We start from the raw sequence: 20218 nt of genomic DNA, 5'->3' as shown, positions 1-20218 counted from the left end.
GGGCCCTTTTATTCGCAGATTTCAGAGCAGAGGTTTCCAGGGGGGCACACACTCCCCCACCCCCTTCGGGAGAGTGAAGCCCTGCAGGAGAAACGAGGATGACTCCGGGATCAGGCCCCGGGACTGTCCCTCTCCCGACGATTCCCCCGGCTCTTTCCTTCGGGGTGCAGAGGCTGAGGAGGAAGTCAGTGACCGGGCGCTTTGAAAGCCTGTGGGTGCTGACGGTGCAGGCGCGATCAGAGCTGCTCGTCGAGGGTTTGCAAAGCCTTTCCCGCTTCCGTAAACACGGAGAATACGAGACGGGCCGAAGTCACCTCCATAACGTGGGGAGAGGGGGAGAATCGTGCTACATTGCCCGGGAAACATTTCATAATTTTATTTTCAAGAGGGCAATAGGATTAACAGGGCAAAATACACCTGATCCTGCTAATTACAGCGACGACCCAGTGAACTTATCGGCAAATTAAAGAAGCACGTCTGATATTACTGTAGGAGTTCCGATACATGGCCTTTTTCTCTTGGCTGTATTCTCTCCCTGCTGACTTACACTGGGGCTAGCTAAAAATTATGAGTTAGAAACAAAAGGAAAGCCTTGGGTTTTGGAAAGCCACTCCTGATCCTGGCCGTGTATCCCAGCCTCGAGGCTCTCTCAGCCTAGCATGAACTGCTAAACTTGGCGTGGCCCTGCGTGTGCTCGCCTGCAGAGTCGCGGTGTGCAGGGCTCCGCGCCCCAGGGTGGGGGCAAAGGTGGTGGAGGAGCCTGGCAGCAGCCGGGAGCAGAGGGGCTAGCCCAGATCCTTTCGCCTCTGCAGTCCTCCTCGGGCCGCACACTCGCGGGTGGGCAGGGTCGTTCTGTTTGTGTCCCCATGCCAGGGACCTTCGGGGGACTTAAAGCAAGGCTGTTACTTCTTTCATCCTATGTCGGCCCCAGCGAGTATGCTTTAGCGAGGCAGGGAATAAATGTGTGAATTACCGAGCGTCCCGTCATTAACATTCCCCGCAGTTTGAGCTCTTTTGGATGAACGAGAGGTTAAACTCCAGGTTCCCTTGGAAATACCCCGGAGACAACGCGCATCGGGCATAAGCACGGGCAGTTGGGGGAGGCGGGTAAGGAAACAACGGCGAAGGAGTGAAATGCTCTAGCTTTTCAAGCATCTCAGCGGGGAAAATTGCGGTTACTTCCTAACGACGAAAACCAATTTAGGGGAGACAAGGAAAGAGAAAACAAGTAGAGAATGGTTATGTTTCGAGAAATGAAGCCGTAAGCTCCTGACACCGTTCCATGCACGGACCAGCGTTAGTTGTCTTAGTTAATTCCGCTAGTCTCTTTTCCTCTCTTCTCAGCAAAGCCCTATCCGCTCTGCCGGTGGTTTCAATGGAGGCTCGGGCGGCCGGAGCCCGCAGCGCTGCGCCGCCGGTCGCGCGTAGCTCATCACTCCTGCGGCTTGGGCCAGCCAGCCCCTCTCCCCTGCCTCTCCTCGTGCTGCTCCCTGCTCCCAGGTTCTCCCGGCGTCCCAGGGATCAGCCCCGACGAGTCTCTTTCCTGCCTATTTTATTTCAGGCGACTGAGATGCCTAAATCAAACTCTCAAACTTTCCCCAAGCGTTGCTGTGTCCGCAATAAGTTTTCTCAACAAGCATTGGCCTCCCAAATACGGATATGATCTGCCTGGGCTTTTCTTTTTAATGACTTCCATGGAATCAATGCTGCAGAGCTCTTTATCTTATAGTGCAGTACAGTGTGTGGCGTTCTACACATATGGTTTAGTTTTTTCCTTCTAATTCTTGCGAGCTGGGCAGCTTTGAGTTGGGAAAGGCATACTTATACGTGTGTGACTCTTTCCACATTCTAATACATTGCAGTGGCATATGGCGGTTTGGGAGATCTGTTTGGGCAGAGAGATTAAACTAAGTCTCAGGCAAACGCACTTTAAAGAGGATTCCGGGGAAGCGATTCAATCCTAAAGACAAAAAAATGCCCTGGGAAATCGTGATTGCTATTGCGGAAAATAGGCTAAGCACGGAGCGATCGATGCCGTAGCAAACGATCAAGAATCAGAGTTAAGATGCCATGTTAAAAAAAAACCCAAAACAGGAAGGTATGTGTAAAGCTGCTTCTAAAACAGGATGCGTGCAAAGCCGGGAGAGGACTCTTCCTGCCTGTGCGCAGGCAGGGGTTGCTTGCGCGAGGTGTGGCGCGTACTGCGGGCGTCCCTCGCGGAGGGGAAGGCAGGGGGCAGGCAGACCCCCCGGGGAAGCGGGAGCGGGAGGCTGCCCCACCGTCTCCCGCCGCCTCCTGCAGTCGGCGCGCCCCGGCGCGGGTACCGCCGCCGGCGCGCTGCCGGCGCGCTGCCGGCGCGCCCTGCCGAAGCACTGCCGGACCCTCGGGTCCGGCCCCAGCTGTGCTTCTCCGCGGGCCCTCGCAGAGCAGCGCGCACCGGGGGCAGCCAGAGCCTCCAGCATGCGCAGGCGCTTTGGGAACTGTGCAGGCGACACAAAATCATGCCGGAGAGGAAGGCGGGGAGGCTGCAAATCCCCACGCCGGGAGGTAGCAAAGCCTCCCTGCGCCGCTCTTGCAGCGCCTTCCAAACTGAGACTAGCTCGGAGCCTGCACCTCGGGACTCGCCTGCCACTCACTCCGCGCGTGTGCATGTGTGTGCGTGTGCGTGTCTGTGTCGGGTGGGAGCGTCCTCTGTGTGTATGTCGTAGTCTGCTGTGTCCGTGCCTGGTTTCTGTCTGAAGGCATCCTTGGAGTATGGTCTCTGGTCTCCACACAACCCGCGGGCGAGGCAGAAGGGGTGAGTATGAGTGATGTAGCCCCTGGTTATGGCCCCTCTTTGCGCTGTGTCTGAGCAGCCAGGCTGCCTTTTCTGGAGGATGATTGTATCTTCAACTTTTCAGGAACAGCTTACTCTCCATTCTCCTTCGTGCCCTGAACTTGAAAGGAAAGTGTCGGTGCGCTTTTATTTTGTAAAGTCGGTGCATCCAAAAGTTGGTGCCTCCAAAATATGCTTCCATCCAAATTAATAAATTCGTGTAAACTCCACTTTCTGAATTGTGCCTCCCCTTTCCAGGCTGAACTCAAGCGTCTTTTCTAACTTGCGAAATCTGTTTCTCTCTCTGCTTGCCGATCTATCCGTCCGTCTGTCCATCTATCTGTCTCTGGAGCTGGGCATTCTGGGAGATGCAGCATTAATCAGATCAATCGGTATTCAAATATGTGTCCATTCCTTCACCTGTTCTGCCTCCCCCCCCCCCCCCCCCGCTCCCGATCAGTTTCTTATTTGAGTAATGAAAGAATGAAAGGCCAGTCTCCTTCCCGAATAGCTCGGGCCCCCACACCAAAACCAAAACACAGGAGTCAAAATTCAGAGTGTTTCTGTGAAGAAATATATTTGTATTTATGTTTATATGTATGGTCACAGACCCTTAAAAAGCTTTCGCGCCGCGCCAGCGAGTAAACGAGAAGTGTCAACCCCTGTATTTTGTGAAAAGAGATAAAATTCATCTGCCCCGAGGCGTATTCGAAATAGGTTACCGGTTTGTTGCTGGTTTTTTTTTCCTTCAAAAATAAATATGATCTGATTTCTGAAATGGTTATGTTTTTCCACTGATATTTCCCCTTTTTGTGATGTAGCCGCTGTTGCTGCTGTTGCAAATTGGAGACAAGCAATTTCGAAATCTCGTGTCACGATTAAAGACGAAGAGTTAAGGCCACCAACCCAATTTTATTACTAGGCAGACATATTTTGTAAAATGGCAATAAACTAACGAAAAGGTGCTCTCCGAAGTGAAGAGCCGCTCAGCGTTTAGCCGTGAAGCTGTGGAGAAGGAGAGCTTTGCAGCTACAGAAATCCCGATTCTGCAACGTTTGCTCTGTAGCGATTTACGATGATGATTTGAATGAATTCTGGAGAGTGCGGGAAGACTGGAATGTCGGGGTCTTGCCGCACTCGTCTCAAGTTTACGGTCGGGCGTCGTAGGGAATTATGCTTTAAAGCGGAGGACTTGAGTGCAAAAGCTGGTGGGACCAGCGCTCTCCACCGTCCACGTGGTACCGCCGAGGTAGCTTCTCTTCAGTGGGGCTTTTAGGGCCTTGGCGCTATTTCGTTCTCGATCTCTTGGGAGGGGAAAGTGTTTGCTACAGTGTTTTCCATCACCGAGATTAAAACGAAAAGAAAGCCTTTGAAGCGTGGCTTATGAAACGCGCCGTGCAAACCTGGAAAGCAAGTCGCCAGGGATCAGCCGTGAAACCGAAAGAAGGAATAGGACCCCTGAAATCTTTGCAGCAGCAAAGAGTATTAATCACAGAGCACCGGCTAGACAGCGTGTAGCGCGAGAGGCGCGTTTAAAAATCGAAAGGGTAAAAAACAATACGAAAAACAGAGGAGGCAAAACGACAAGAAAGGTGGGCCGCGCCAAACGCGCATTGCATGGGCCGATCCGCATGCCCGCTGCCAAGGGCTGTGTAGGTGGAGGAAAGCTGCGAGGAAGGGAAGGGGTGACCGAGATGGGGCAAATCTGTCCACTGGGACAGGGCTCCCTCCGCTCCGGCCTGCCGGGGCAGCAGCCCCCCGAGGAGGTAGCGATGTAAGGATGGGGCCCGAGGATCTTGCAGCTCCAGTCCCAGTGAAATAGGCGTTGGGAGAGGAAGGAGCGCCTCGTGAGCAGACCCGCAGCTACGGGCCCAGACCCCCGGCCCCGAGTCTGAGCTGCTTTTTCGTTCCTGATGACCCAGCTCGGTCTTTTTCAATGTTGAAGGAGAGACCCGAAGCTGCTCTTGACTTCCCGAGCAGCGAGCAGAGCTTTGCGATTTCTTTGCCACGGCTCTCTGGGTGATTCTTTCTCCCTCTCTAGTTTTATACGCTTGTCTATAAACTTTAAAAAACATTATTTGCAAAGGTTCCTGTTCCCGGGCTTCCAAACAAGTCTCCTGATGCTCAGATTCGCCATCGCCTTTTTCCATTTCGCAGGAAACCACCCAGCCCACGCCATAGGGCTTTCTTCTTTTCTGCTCCAAGTTTAAAAGCACGATCCTAGACTCGTTATGGGAACGTAAGCGACAAGGTGCTGGGGGAAGGGGAGGCATAGGGTCGGGAGTGGGGGGTCGAGACCATTAGGCCAGATGACCCCTGTGGAATCGCCCTTTCCGCCGGCCTCTGCTTTCCTAGCATTGTGCTGCGGGCATCGCCCCGTTCTCAGGATCCAAGGGTTTAAGGGACACTCGGGGAATTTAATGAGTTAGGGGGAAGGGAAATGTCATGGTATTTCTCTTTGGAAATGAACGAAAAGAGACGCCACCGAGCTCCTGAAGCTCACCGAGCCTGACCGCGGCGGGGAGAGAGGGAGTAAGGCAGGAAGAGAGGGCGGTTCGCTCTTCCACTCTTCTCTCCCTTGTTCGGGTCAGTTATCCCGAGGGTCCTGGTGCAGACATATCCCTAGTAATAAACGGAGCAAACGTTTCTCTGCTGCTTCGAGGACCTGCCTGTCTCCGTCCTCTGCATACCCTCTCAGACAAAGGACGTCTGCTTGTGAAATCTTCCCCTCTCTCCCTCCCTGTGTTCCTTTCCTACGAGTTATTGGGTTACATACGACTGTTGTGTTATATAGGGCATGTGCTCGGTTTTTAGAAGCCTCTATAAAAGAATAAAGACTTAGTCGCAGCCCGAGCCTGAAACTCGTTTCCCTACACGTTATAACACAGTCCGCAGACGCTGCTTAACAGCAACGGGATTGGGGTAAGCGGAAAGCCGAGTTGTATATTCTTTCTATTTGATCGAGAGAAGAAAGCCGTGTAAGGTGTTTCCTGCCTACTTGAGGTTTTGTATGGCCCTTTAGGCAGGTTATTTCTTTGGAGAACAGCCACAGAGCCCATTGTCTTTATCTGATGCTTGAAAGATTGGGGAGGAGAGGAAGGAGAAAAATCATTGTTAAAAACACTTTGAAGTTGTGCAACTGTTGCTGCTCCAATTTTTTCTCCAGTCTCCAGATGCACCAGAAATCGTTACTTTGATCTCACAAAGCAGCAATTTATATTTTTTAATTTTTTAAAAAAACGCTTGGGTAATTGAGAGCATAATGGCAAACATGCAGGGAATGAGGTCATTGGGCAGCGCGGGGGAGGGGGCGGGGAAGCAGATAGTAAATGCCGAGAGCACAGGAATGAAGAGGCAGGGAAGGGGCTCGCTCTCCAAACGATCCTGGCTGCGGGAACATCTGCTGAGAGCTAGTTTTACATTCGCGCTTGTTCACAAGGGAAAAGCCTCTGCCAGTGCACATGGGGCTGACTGGAGCGTGCGAGGGACGCTCCTTCCCCCGTGCCTGCCCGGGGGCTTCTGAAGGGGCGCGATGCCTCGGCGAGAGGCTCCCACGTTGGACTGTGGGGAGCCTGGGCTCCCTTAACGGAGTGGCTAGGAAGCAGCACGGGAGTGATATGGCGAGATGCAGCACCAGGTGCGGCACAGAGCGGAATGCGCTTTGCCAGGGGCCCATCCCCTCTTCCTCAGAGATGAGGGGAGTCGTTTGCTTTGGAAACCATTGGGCTTTTCCAGCCCTCTTTGAGCGCTGACCGCAATGGGCCGCTCCAAGCAGAAGTATAAGCCTGGCTTTTCTTGCAGTACTGCCAAACCGGGGGGGAGGGGGGCATTACCAAAACCAAGCGGACCCGGTGCCTGCACCTGCCGGGATGGGGAGCTCTGTCTCCTCCGCCCTCTCTTGCCCTGAGGCTTCTTGCCCGGCCCGAGGCATCCCCGGGCCCCACGGTCCCGGTCCCGGCTGTCGCCGTGGTGGCTGCAGGGGGCAGTGCTCAGTGCGGCCGGCTCCCGGATGCCTCCCCGGGGCGGCCCGCGGGGCCACTCGTGCCGCCCTCCTCCCTGGCCGAGGCACCGCCAGCTGCCCAAGGGCCCGCCTGCCCGGGGACACCGGCCCGCGCACAGACGGGCTGCGGGAGCTGCTTTGGCTAAGGGAAATGAGGTGCTGGGAGCGAGACGGTGCGGACCCGGCAGACGCTCAGCCTGGGTGCGGGGCAGCGTGTCACCGCCACGCGTGCACCGCCTGGGCAGCCTCGGGCGCGGGCCCCGGCGCCGCCGCAGCCCTCCCTGCTTCTCTGCAGGTGCTGCGGCTGCTGCGCCTCGGTCCGTCCCTGCAGGGCGCTCGGGCACGGAGGAGCGGCGGCGCGGGGAGTGGAGCGGAGCGCACGCAGCCTGCGGGCCGACACGCGTGGAGTGGCGCTCTCCCACACGTCCCGAGGACACGCGGGAACCTGCCCGCCGGCGGGCAAGAGCACATGGGCATCTGCCACCTGAGAAGCGAGCGAACAAATCTTTGGTGTCCCGAAGAAGCGGGCACCCCGGTACCGCTAGGGGTGGCCATTCCTTGGGAAACGGGAGAGGCGACCGCGCTGGTCGCAGGGTCAGATGGGGGAAGGAATCCGTCGTGACCCTTGAAATGAAGAATATATTTTGAAAAGGGGAGAAATGGGGGGGGGGGGAGCGACAGAAACAAAATGAATTTGTTAGAATCTGTCACTGAAGGGTCATAGGGAGACAACAGTTGATGCCTATAGACCACATCAAAGGAATGCAGAGCAACAGTAAAATGCCTCGAAATACTTTTTGATGCAATGTCTGCATTGGGCAAGTCCACAAATGACGCCGAATTTGCCATCACAGGGGAAAGAAAGCAGCAGAGGAGGAGGTTTAGCCAATATTCCTCTGAAACCAGTCTTAGAGGGAAAAGAGAGGGAGGGAGAGAGAGAGAGAGAGAAGAGAGAGAGAGATTTTTATAATCCTGCAAGGCAAGAGGAGAACCCGCATAAAAGGACAACGAGCAAATACGGCTGAGCAGGATTGTCAAGGGCACAGGAGGATGTTAACGAATGGACTGATCTGTAACAATACGTCTCTAAAGAAGAAAACTTCATTTTATTATTATTAGGAGGGTATTTTTGACTCTGCGACTATTGCTCAGCGCTGCTATTTTAAAGAAGAGGCCACACTTATCCCCCTTGCATACGCCCTCGGGGGAGCTGCCCCGCGGACTGAGTCTCGTCCCAGTCGCTGAAGAACCCTTCCGTGGCGACATGTCCCCGTGGCTGATGTGAGTGGGTCGCCTCTGATAGCGATGGGGAAGGAGGGAAAGGGGACACGTGTGTGCTGGAGAGGGAAAGCCTCCAGGTTCCGGTCAGTCTCTGCCAAACAAGCAGTCATACTCAGATGAGCGTTTAATTGCTATTGTGTTTTTGTTTTCCAGAGGCAGAACTGCTAGTCCCCCAGCGCAGCGGCTCTGTAGCACAGGCTGGCTGTGTCTGGTTGCTGTGCGGCCGCTGTAGTCATGCTGAACCCATCTGACTGAGGTCCAAAGTTAGACATACCTATTTAGTCGCCTTCCGCCCACGCACGGAAGAACTGCTGGATGCAGGCGGCTGAACAACCGCCAGCACAGACAGCAGGCCCGAGCTTCTCAGCCAGGTCTCCCTCGCTGGCTGCTCCCCCTCGAAGAAACGGAGCCCGCCCCGCTCTGCGCTGGGCTGTCAGATCCTGTTCTGACATTGCTTTGCCGCTTCTCCCCGGGGTAAGCTGCTATCGCCCCGCACTGCTTCCCGGTGAGCCCGGTCTCCCGCTTTGCCGGCAAGAACTGCCTCGCAGGCAGCATCCTCTCCGAGTGCATGAAAAGCAGCGCTGGGAGCGAGGGGGGCTGCCACGGCGCCCCGCAGCTCTGGTGTCCCCCTCGCCCCCATCTGGTATTACTGCAAGGGCTGGTGAGGCCAGCGCCTGGCTTGAAGCGCCCAAGCCCCGACCGCACTTGGGAGCGGGCTGCGCGGCGACGCCTTGCTGCTCCCCAGGCTGCGGCTCAGCCCTCGGGCTCCTCCTCCGGCTCTGCCACATGCCGCTCGCCTGACCCGAGGCGACTCCGTGCCCCCTGCCACCGGGACGCGCCAGGAGCGTGTGCAGAGCAGGGGCCTTGCAGCGGGGAGACGTCTGCGTGCCGGGGTCTGGGGCTGGGGACCGCAGCTTTGCGGCGATGCTTCTTTAACGAGAAGCTAAATTCACCCGTAGTATCGATGTCATGATAGAAAGCGACCCCGACAGAAAAGAAGCCAGCATCGAGGCGGGAAGCGGCGGGGGAGGGAGATCTCTGTAGATTTTCACGCGTTTGGCAGGAATTACTGCGAGCGGGTGTGTACCCGCGGGAAGGCTGAGCTGCTGCAGGAGTAAAGGCTCGTACTCCGAAGCTGCATTAGGCGGTGCCACACGGCTGCACCGGCCGTCAATCTTCCAGTTTAAAGGTTTATATCTTCAAATCGGGGGGGTGGGGGGAGGAGAATAATACGAGGCAGGCAGGACACACGGCAAACAAGGGATCGCCAGCAGCCGAAACAGTCGCAGCAAATAGTCCTGGGATAGCCCAGAATTTGTCCTCGGAAGCTTTGTAGTTATTAGGAACTAATGCAAATAGCGAACATAGCTTGCTAAATAATAAATCTGGGAAAGTTCCGGGCGCCGAACAAGAACGGGTGACTTTAGTGATGCGGAAGGAGCAGAAATGGAGCCCCGGGCCGGGGCCGAAAGCGGCGGCGGGGCAGGGGGAGGTGGCAGCGGGGCCCGTCCTGCTGCACCCCCAAGCACGGGCGAATCACGGCCGCTTCGTACGGACCGGAGCCGGGTTTCTGCCGTGCCCTGCTTAAACAGCGGCCGCATTTCGCGTGGAGAGAAAGAAACGACGCTTAAGTCACTGGGGGTTTTATCTCACACGTTGCCCTCCGTGGAGGCCGGAGACCGCTCGCCCACTTTTATAGTCATTCCTGTAGTCATATCCTGACAGGGCGGGAAAAATACTTATTTTCCAGAGCAGAACGGCCACATCTCTCAGCCACCGCTCTTTTGAATAGTCCCATTAAAGTCTGCTGGGTTTTAGGATCGGCCCTGAACGGGATTGTTTACAGTATAGCACATCATGTATGAGGTAGGAGAGCACACAGACCTTTCTTGGTTCAAAGAGCAGTGCCTTGAAGAAAAAAAATCAACTTATATTTATTTTTTTGACTGAACACACATTGAAACCCTCTGCGCAGCTCGGCTTTCTTCCCTGGAAAAACGGACTTTGGATCTCGTCTTGCTAACAAGGGGCCGGTTGTCCGCCGGCAGTGCCCCACACGAGAGCCACTGTATGCAAGATCCACAGCGTTTTCTGGGGGACGCCGTTTTTTCGGGGTGGGCTAAGTGTGGGGATTAGGGGGGAGCACTGCTGCCAGCGGGGTCCTGCTCAAGGGGTGCAAGTACACTTGGTCCCATTGCTCCTCCGAGCCCTGCAGCTTTAACGGGCGGCCTCCAGGTACCAAGGGCCCATACGTGGGTGCAGACCCAAATCTTCCCACCCGCTGCCCACCACCAATTTGCCCGGGCCTTGGCTGCTGCACTGCGGGGTTGGGCAGCGAGGTCTGCATGCGGGCTGATCAAAAAAAACCCCAAAAAACGAAAATGAAAACAAAAAAACCCCACCCTTCAAAAACCCAAACCCACCCGAAACTATAATAGCGGCAATACTCTGCGAATAAGTAGCTCTTCAATGTACTGCCGTGTAAATACTATTTGCTCTCGGGGCGACACTTGCTTCTTTTTCTTTCCCTCCGTCACTGTGCAAAAGCAGAGCCGGGCGCTCAGATTGGGAGCAGCGACCTTTTGGAAGAAAACCCTCCCCGTCGGGCAGCGCTTGGGACGTCCCAGCGCCTCGCCCCGGCCCGCTTGCCCGGGCCCCTCGCCCCCACCTCCTCCGGGCCGAGGCTGGCCCGTCCCGGCCGCGCTATGGGGAGCCGCCCGGGGCGACCAGGGGCATTGGGGGGGGGGGCAAGTTGGGGGGAGAGGCTTCGCTCCAAAGGACCGAGCAGTCATGGCCAGGTCCAGGGTCAGAGTAGTCGTGGTGCTGAGCCACAGGCACGGCAGGGGAGGGCTCCTCCGCCACTCGCTCTTTGAGAGATGCTGTTCACTTGATGAGCAGCCTCCCCGTGGGACTGCCCCAACGGAAAAGCTCCCGCTACCCGGCATCGGCTCACGTGCCCTGACCCTGGCTAACGCTCCTGTCCTAGATTGAGAGCTTGTCTAGATATAGCCCGGCTGCCCGCTTTCTTCTGCTCCTTTCAAGGCACCCTAGACCTCTAGATCTTCTCCTCCAAAATTCCGCAAGGACAGTTTATTTCTGAAACAAAACAAAACAAAACAAAACAAAAACAGGAACCGCTTTGAGATCTTTTTTAGTCCCTTCCCTCCGGTCAACACCAACCCCGAATACACTTGCAAGTGGGAGGAAGTGGCACGGTAAAGGAGCCCTAAGCGACCCACTGCAGATGGGGCAGCGAGACCGCAGACCCCAGCTTCTGCTTTCTCTCAACGCCCAGCCTGCATGTGCGAGCGACTACGCCTCGCTTTGCCAACTCTTCTCGGGGGGCCAAATGTAATTGTCAGAAAGGTAATGAGGTGGGTGGCTGGCTGTGGACACGCTGATTAGAGACTTATCTTTCTCCTCGTCCCTCCCTCCTGCTTGGAGAAGCCGAGAGCAGCGCCCAGCCCCAGCAGCCTATGGTAGGACCCTGCTCTGCACCCTCGGGGGAGCTCCACTCTGCCTCTCGCCATCCGATTCACCTGTCAGCAGGGACCTCAGCAGCAGGCAGGTAGAAAAACTGCGAAGGAAGGCTTCTGCCCCCGGAGGGGGGAAAGGCAAGGAGGCGGCAGGAGCAGCGGCAGCCGGGGATGGCTCCCGGAGCGCCTGCGGGGGTGCGGCGGGCTGCGCCCGGGGTCTGCGCTGCTCGGCCGGCCGCGAGCGGGCAACGCGCGCGTCGCTGTATATGTGCTTTTTATCCGAGCAGCAATAGCTGCAGGCTGCAGGAACTCCGCGGCCGCGAAAGCCAAGCAAAGTGGGTCTGTAAATGAAAAAGCAAGAAGGAAGGAAGAAATCTAGATACTCCCTGGCTGCTCCGGGCTTTCCTGACTGTTACGGTGGAAAATGCAAAACGCATAGCTTTTAAGCCTGCTTTTGTTGCTCTAAGTTAGTATCTAAGAAGGCAGAGGGCTCTCTAGCTGGGGCTCTCGTCTTTGTTTGTAAGGGGAACCTGCTTTGTTTGAAATATTCATCGTAATTGACTATTTCCAAACAGCTCCACGGGGAGGCTCTGAAATGCAGTCAGGTCTGATTAGTGCCTGCGAAGAAGCGACGCCTGAAGCTGGAGGAAGTTCAGGGGCAATTTTAGTTCCCAAGTCGCGTCCCCCCCGGAGCACTGTGGCCCGGGATGGGGGGGGGGCAGGACCTGGGGACACGGGGCATATTTTTGCCTTAGGACAAGGAAATCTGCCCGGGCTCGTTCTGCCGTCCTGAAAACAGGGAGCAAAAAATATGCGCGCGTTGGGTCTGTACTGCCCAAACAAGCGAAGGTGAAGTCCTGGTAAAATGGAGGGAAAGCAGTGGCTGTTTTTTATAGTCCAAGTGTATAATCGGATTTTTTTTCTCTCCTGATAGAAAGCAGATAAATTTATGAAGGGAGAATTAAGAGAATAATTACAGGGTGAAGGCAGTTAAATTTTATTTTGAGTCCCAAAGGCAAAACCTGACATTTTATTGCAGACATCTGGAAGACTTAAGAGACTGGCATGGTGTTTGTTTAAACACTAATAGAGATTTTTATTCTGTAAAACACAAACAAAGCTCATTTAAAAAAGACTTGAGACTGTAAATACTTTGCGGTGGTTCAATTCTCAAAGCCTGAGAAAACCGGGGAAACGGGAGGGGGGGAAGTAATCGGCGGCATAACAGGGGTATAATTATGAATTAGTTAATAATACGCAACAATACCATTTGTGCAGACCATAAAAATAAATTGCAGGCGTATTTTTTTTTTCGCTGTCACAATAAACGACCCCGCGCAGCCCGGGCACATCACCTCTCTCGAGTTTTCAAGCGGCGGCTGTGTCCGCGTTAAACTCGCCTCTTACGATAGCGCCAGACTCGAAATCCTCCGATCCGTTTGAAAATACAGTCGACGTTGCATTAAAGTCCAGTAAATCATTCGCTCACATTATCAGACAGCCTTCAGCCCACACCCGCTGACTAGTTTTAACATTGCTTTCAATTATTGATGTTAAAAAAAAAAAATCCCCTGACTAGACCTGGCTAAAGAACTTTCGATAACGTTTTCCTTGTTGTGCAGTAGTGTTTGAAACCAGCTCCGCTCAGCCTCGGCGAATAGAACATCTGGGCAGCACTTCCACCCCGCTGCCGGCTCCCCTTATTTCTCTGTTTCCAAATATTTCCATATATAAACAAATATTTTCAGGCTCGCTCGGCGACAACTGGAAAGGAGCACTGAATGACTTCTTTATAAACCCCAGGGCCTGGCCCTGCGACCCTTGCTCCTGCCACTTTATTCCAGGGAGCAGTTTCCTGAATTTAATGGGGGCTACCCCTGCAAGCCAGGGTCTGGAATAAAGACCAGGCAAAGGGCTACATTCTTCTCTAGCGGCCAAGGGTCAGAGTCGGATCCGAGCGCCGTATCTAAATTCAGACTAACTCCAGGCCGACTCCAGATTTACGTCGCTTGCAGCGGGGAGTGGGAACCCGGTCCTTAACGGGGCTTTGTAATGCTGCTGAGAAGAGCTTCGCTGGACCAGGCGCCCTTATGCTGATGCAGCAGGGATGCGTTTTGCCAGCGGACTTGGCCTTTGAGGTGCAAAGAAGGAATCGAAATCTTAGTTCCCGATTCGAGGAGCGCGGGCTTCCCTGGACGAGTCCCCTTAATGCAGGGGCAGAGATCTTTCTCCCGCAAACACCCGCCCTCCCCTCTCCCCCGGCACATCTCCTGCCTCGGGTGCACGAGGTCTCACGGCTCGGGGAGGGCCCGGGCGGTGCACAGGTTGCCTTTTCCTCCGCTTTTACCAAAAAGTAGCGCTTTGTGTTTATCCCGTGCACTCGCCGCAAAAGGAGGGCAGGGGGATCCCGATATGGGCAAAATCTCTCGGGCACGGGCGGAGCGACAGGGAAGAAGAGACGCGGCCTTCGGCGGCCGTGTGTCGCCTGTGTCCCCGGCCACCGCCGGCGACACCGTGGGGAGCTGCTCGCCGGTCCCTGTAAACGGGTCCGATGCTGGGAGTCTGCCAAGTAGGGGCTGGTCGGACATGAAAACACTGTTGTGTTTCTGCTCGCTATTCCGAGACGGTACCTCTGCCAGAGTTGGGCACGGGGTGGTCCGAAAAAGCTTAAAGACCACGAGCAGCAGCGTGGAGAGCCCACAAGTAAGACAACGAAAAAGGGTCTTGACTGCTTCAAACCCTCGACCCGTAAAACCATATTTTTACCGGGAAAATGTATTTGTGAGCCCTTACATCAGCCCCCAAACTTCGTTTAAATCGCCCTGCCTTTCCAACACCATTTCCTCCTGCTAAAACGCTATAAATAATCCTGTGTTTTCTTGGGCTCTCTTTCTAAAATCTCCCTCCAGCCTTCCTCGGTGTCTGTTTCCCAGACGAGCGTTTCCGAGGCTTTCGGAAATAAGAAAACGGATTTTTATTTCGAGGACATTTCTTCGCCGTGGGGAACACAGCCGAGGAATCGGCTCGAAACTCATGTGCCCTCTGCGGGTCTCCACTCCCCAGGCAGTCCCGGTGCCGGTTTTAAAACCCGAGCTTCCTCCTCAAAGCGTCTTACTCTTTCGCTCTCCTCTCCCCCCCTGCACTGCTCTCCTTGGAGTCAGGGAACAGGCTTCCTTCGGAGCGGGGCGAGACGAGAGCAGGGCAATGCAAGGGGGCAGCACCCCCCATTTCGGAGCGCCTGTGTGCCCGGCGCTGAGTCCTCTGCAAGGGACCTGTCAAAGGCGATGTACAAGAGGGGAGGGGAAAGGATCGGCGGGGGGGAGGGGAGGAGGAATGATGGGGATGAACAAAATCTGCTCCTCAATCTGGATAACACCGCTAAGCTTTCCCGAGATTTCCCAAAGAAATCACTCCTTTCATCCGAGAGCCTTTTTTTTGCTGCTATTGCCATTTGAGCCCCGGCAGACTGCTGCACTTTCTGCCGGGGAGAGAGGTCTGAAGGGATCTTGGTATGCCACACAAATGTGGACATCATGGGGTGACTCTGGCAGCTTGAGGACCTGCCCCCCCATCTGCTCCCTTCCCTTGTGTTCAGCCTCATGAAAATGGCTCGCCCGAGCTCCCTCCTCTTCTCCGGCGCTGCTCAAAGCAACGCCGAGCCTTTAGGGAGTCTGTGAGAACCAACAGCCAGAAATAACCTATTCCGAAATTTGACGTGTCTTCTCGCTCATTTTTTCGTCTTGGCTTGAGTCACATTCACTCCATCCTCTATTATTTAGTTATTTATTATTTATTTTGAACCTTCATTCGATCTCGGGGATCGAATTAACTCCCGGCGACTTGTTATATTTTCCCTAGGCAGTGTTTCTTTTGACTTCACATATTTTTTTCCGTGGTCCGAACAGCTAGTGAAAACACACGGTGCTTAATCGCTGCAAATGTAGCCCTTGCTTCTTTTCGCTACGCGCCCCCTGTGCCACGCACGACCTAGGAGTGTGTGAGCAGCTACGATCCCACCTCAGCCTGAAAGGCGGAGTGAAGAGACGAGCAGAAACGAAATGCTGAATACCATCCAGACAACTGGCCGGAATCTGTACCTAGTGGATTGTTCTCTCTGTATAGCTACAGTGGCAAAAAGGAACGGTAAAAAAAAAAAAAAAAAAAAAAAAATCCCCCTTTCCAAAGACAAAGCATTCCCGGTGCCAGAGGATGTCTGAATCCCTCTGCCCCCGCTGCAGCGCGCCCCGCTCCGGCACCGGCTTCGTGACCACGTCGCCTGGCCGGACACGCCGCTTCAGACACGCATCGTTTTGAAAGGAAACTTCAAAACACACCGAGACGGTACTATTACAGGGCCAAACACCGATTCCACCGGCAAACACAAGTAATACATGACACGAATGACGTTTTCCAAACACCCCCTCATCCTGTACCCCCCGGTTTTAAAGCCCTTTTTTCTAATACTTTTGGGAGGGGACTTAGTTACCAGGAGTCCCTAGGCAATCTGGGTGCGGAGGAGAGAAGTGTCGGAGTTGTTACCTCTCTGCATTTAGAGCTATGTGTTTTCTAATGGCTCCCCGCTCTTCAAACAGTTAATTCTCCCATCCGGTGTCCCAGGACTCAGATGGCCAAAATTCTTAGCCCCGAAGCCCGAGTCTCCCTCCCCTCCCCATTGGGTTGCAGCTTTTGGGTCTCTCCCGATCTCTCCCTCCTATTGGCCGGGGACATTTTTTTTTCATTATTTTTTTTTCTTGACAGGCGCACGCAGCCTGCCTAACTCCTGGAGAAAAAAAAAATCCCAGAAGTTTGGATCAATCAGAGAGAGACAGAAGGAAAGGGGAGAAGAAAAAAAAAAAAAGATGAAATCCAGCCTGCAGCCCCTCTGAGCAAGTGCTGGGGACCTGGGCTGTGCACACCCTCCCGGCTCTGCCTACGGAATATCTGCAACCTCATGTAGTTCCTTCAGGAGACTGAGGGCTGATTCTTCTGGGGGTGCAGTTGGGGAGGGTTGGGGGGAGAAAGAGAAGAGAGGCTCTGTCTCTGGTCCCCGAGCTCTGCGCTCCCAGCCACTGGTTGCTCATCTGCCCAAGGGTCTGGGCTAGGGGATAAGATGAGTGATAGGCGAAGATCGGCGGTGGCCCTCAGCTCCCGAGCGCACGCTTTCTCAGTAGAAGCCTTGATTGGGACAAATAAAAAGAGGAAACTGCGAGACTGGGAGGACAAGGGGCTGGATTTGTCCATGGAAAGCCTCAGCCCCAATGGCCAGCTAGGGGACAATGAAGACCCGACACAGTGCCTGGACCTCAACCCCGGTTAGTGCAACTCCCTTCTTTACACCGAGCCCCCCAACCCCTTTCCCTGCCTTTAGCTCGCTGCTGGCCCGGCCGGGGGCTGCGCGTCCAGGAAAACATCCGGCATTTGGGTGGGGGAAATTCTGCAGAGATTTTTTTTTGATTTTTTTTTTCGGTTTACAGGGACCTTTCTCCCACGCACTCCGAACTTTTTCCCTCCTAACTACATGACCTCCCGGGAGGGAACGGCGTGCCCCCCCCCCCCTTCTCCCTTTCTCCTCCCTCTCTCCGTGTCTGCCGTTCGCGCTGGTACTTCCTGGGTGTCTCGGGACACGCGTTTCGCCTTACTCTGCCCTGCCCCGGAGCGTCCCGACCATTGCAAGGGTGCGTCGGGGGCAAAGGAGGGGGGCACAACACTCACACCACTGCGAGAGAGATGTCTCCTCTTTTGTACGGCTCTCCTAACGGTCCCCCCGCCCCAAGTCTGCCCCGTGGAAACCGTGCTGTCCTAACCAGAGATTTTGGTGGAGGAAGAGGCGGGCTCCCCGAATCGACGCCGTCCCGACGCGCAGCCCCAGCCCAAAGCGACAGCGGGGCGAGGCGAGCGGCTCCGGCTCCGGCTCCGCGGTCCGGCCGGGCCCCGCGGCACCCGCGCACCCCGCGGTCCTGCGCGCCCGGCCCGGGGAGCGCCGGGGCTCGGGGCCGGGGCTCCGGGACCTGTTTCCGCCCGCCCGGGCCGGGCCGCGGTCGGATCGGGTCCGCGGGGCTCTGCGCTGGGGCCGCTCCGCTCAGCGCCCGCGGGAGCGCGGCCGGGAGCGACGTCTTCCCTGCGCTCAGGGACAGCGGGCTGGCACTGGCCTTGCCCTCGCTCTTCCTGGCAGGGAAAAGGCTCTCAGACGAGGGAAACGGGCAGCGGGCGACAGGAGGGTCCAAAGGGTCCCGCCCGCGGTACCGAGCCTGGCGCCCCCAGGGACCGGGGGAATTAAGAGCAGCGTCAGTGCCGCGGCCCGTAGGTATCTGGGGAGAGAGAGCACGAGACCGGCCTCGGTTTTTTTATTTAAAAGAGAACTGGTGGCTTGGAGTAATTATTTGCCCCCCGAGACAAATTATTTGTCCCTAAAACGAGGGCCCCTCAGAAGCAGCCGCGAACCTGCGCGGGCTCCGAGGAACGAAGCGAGAGCGGCGTGGAGGGAAGCGCGCTGCGTCCCGCCCCGCGCAGCGCAGCGCCGCGTAGCGCAGCGCCCGCGGGCCTCGCCATCTCCTCTCCCCCCTCCCCAGCGCCTTGAAATGGGACCGAGCCAGTGGCCCTGCGCAAACAAGTGTAATGATCAGAGAAAGGAAATTTCAGGGAAATTTCCCTTCATTTTTCTTTTAAATATTGGGTGGGGGAAAATGTCAAGCGATTTCTCTTCGGGACCCCGCGAGAGAAATGGCAGCAATTTACTCCACTTGCTCCATTCCTCCCGATGAACTTGGGGAATAAAACATTTTGTGTGTGTGTGTGTGTATGTGAGAGATTCCCCCAGATATCGGTAAGGGCCAGCTGTCCAAAACCCAGCACTAAAATCAGAGAAAGAATTAGAGATCGAGCTGTAAAAAAAAAAAAATCTGTTGTAAAAAATCTGTTAAGTGTTTTTGAAAGGAGCTAAAGACCGGGAACTCCGGAGACCTTCTCGCCCCGCTCTGCTCTCAAGGAACCGCATTTCAATTTGCTTGTAACAACAGCAGCTCCTCCCGATGCGGATCCTAAGGAGACGCAGGTAAAATCTTCTTCCTGGAGCTCTTAGTGGGGCGACAAGCATTAAGGAGAGAGGAAAGACGCTATCAAAATAACAGCCACCAAAAAGTAGCTCACGGTCTCAGAGTGTTCCCCGTACAAAATAATAAATGCGTGACCGAAACGACAAAAAATCGCTTTCCAATAACAGCAGTTATGAGAATTAGTTTTCCCTTTTAGAACCCTTTGGCATTAATTTTCAGCTACTACAGGATATGTTTTTCGTTGATCTAGAAGTTATTTCGCATATTTTTCCATGAATTCGAAATAAAGAATTGGAAAAAGCCTTCATGCACCAGGCTAGAAAGTGGGAGAGAACGGCTGCTAGTGCCAGAAACCTTAGAAAGCAAATGTGATGTTTTTCATAAAGTAAAGGAAATCAAGAACAGTTTGAGAAATCATTTTTAGGACGTTGATAGACTTTAAATAAAGTCCGCGAGTGTATTGCACAGTCACTTCATTAAACCTAAATCCGCCACAGTATACCTTTGCTGCTGGGTGAAAATTGATTAGCAGCTATATAATGGCCACCAAATGCCATCTTTACAAGACCCCATTAAGAACAAACTTTACACCTAAAGTATTTAAAACTCTCCAAATCTTTAGTGATATACCAAAAATAAAAAAGAGAGCTTTTACAATATGCTAAATGTTCAAAACTCAAAATCGCTGCTCCCGATTAGCATAGGAAATAATGCGGGGCTGTTCTTTTGCTGCCGATATTATTGGTACGGGTGTGACTACGGAGAGGCTCCAAATATCATAGTGAGGAATGGAAAAATATCTACTAGTCTGGCATATGACAGTGCAAATCGGGCTAGCCCAATTTACCGAATTATTCAAATAAAACAGTAAATTTGAGCTCGCGAGGGTCATTCGCCTTAGGCACCAAATGCGGGGAAGGAGTAGCGAGAACTTGTGCTCCTTTTTCCAGCTCTTTTCTGCGCAAGGGGCTATTAGGTTTCGCCACGGCGCGGCTCCGACCCGTTCGCCCCGTCTAGCGCGGGCTTTTCCCTTTGTCGCCGAGGCGAGCGGCGAGCGGCGCCCGGCCCGCGGAGGAGGAAGGCCGCGTAGGCGGCTGTCTGCTCCTCAGCCCTGCTTGACACCCCGGGGTTTTGGCTTCGCCGTTTCATGAAAAATAATGCCGATGTCTGCACTTTTCACCCCCTTTGGAAGCGTTTGCTACGGCTTTGTACTGGCTGTGTACGAAAGGTGCAGACTCAGCGCTCCTCGCATGCACGTTTCTCCGTTTTGACGAAATCCATCACCTCGCATTTGCGATTTCCGAGCCGTGCCCAAATCCTTGGCTAGCCAGGTTTGCAGTGCCTCCGAGTGCCCGAGAGGGTGCAGCTTCCTGGGAGAGGCGAGGGGTAACGCTGGGAGTTGTGTGCTGGGGAGGGAGAGGATGAGAGACGCGAGTGGGTAAATTTAGGTTTGCAAAAATATCTCCAGTATCTCCAAGTTATTTATGCCTCTGCAATGAATTTTGTCGCCGGAGTTAATGTGCTGTTTTACGAGACTCGTTTAAAAGGCGGGTAGAGCTGGATTTTAATCACATGTGGGTTTTAATCACCAAGT

The 20218-nt window shown here is 54.5% G+C and overlaps 1 protein-coding gene across 1 annotated transcript in view; it reads left to right on the top strand.

Moving 5' to 3' along the window:
- The first annotated feature begins 16682 nt into the window (after positions 1-16682).
- The window catches only part of TBX15 (T-box transcription factor 15), a 105024-nt gene continuing 101488 nt past the window's right edge, over positions 16683-20218 (top strand). Inside the window, exon 1 of the mRNA XM_013958069.1 lies at positions 16683-16884. Coding sequence (XP_013813523.1) covers positions 16683-16884 — 202 coding nt within the window. The remainder of the gene's footprint in view (positions 16885-20218) is intronic.

Source organism: Apteryx mantelli, chromosome 1 (genome assembly GCF_036417845.1).
Source record: "Apteryx mantelli isolate bAptMan1 chromosome 1, bAptMan1.hap1, whole genome shotgun sequence".
In the NCBI taxonomy this organism is placed as follows: Eukaryota; Metazoa; Chordata; class Aves; order Apterygiformes; family Apterygidae; genus Apteryx; species Apteryx mantelli.
Note: the sequence above shows the minus strand (reverse complement) of the source record. Positions and strands in the feature narration are given on the sequence as shown.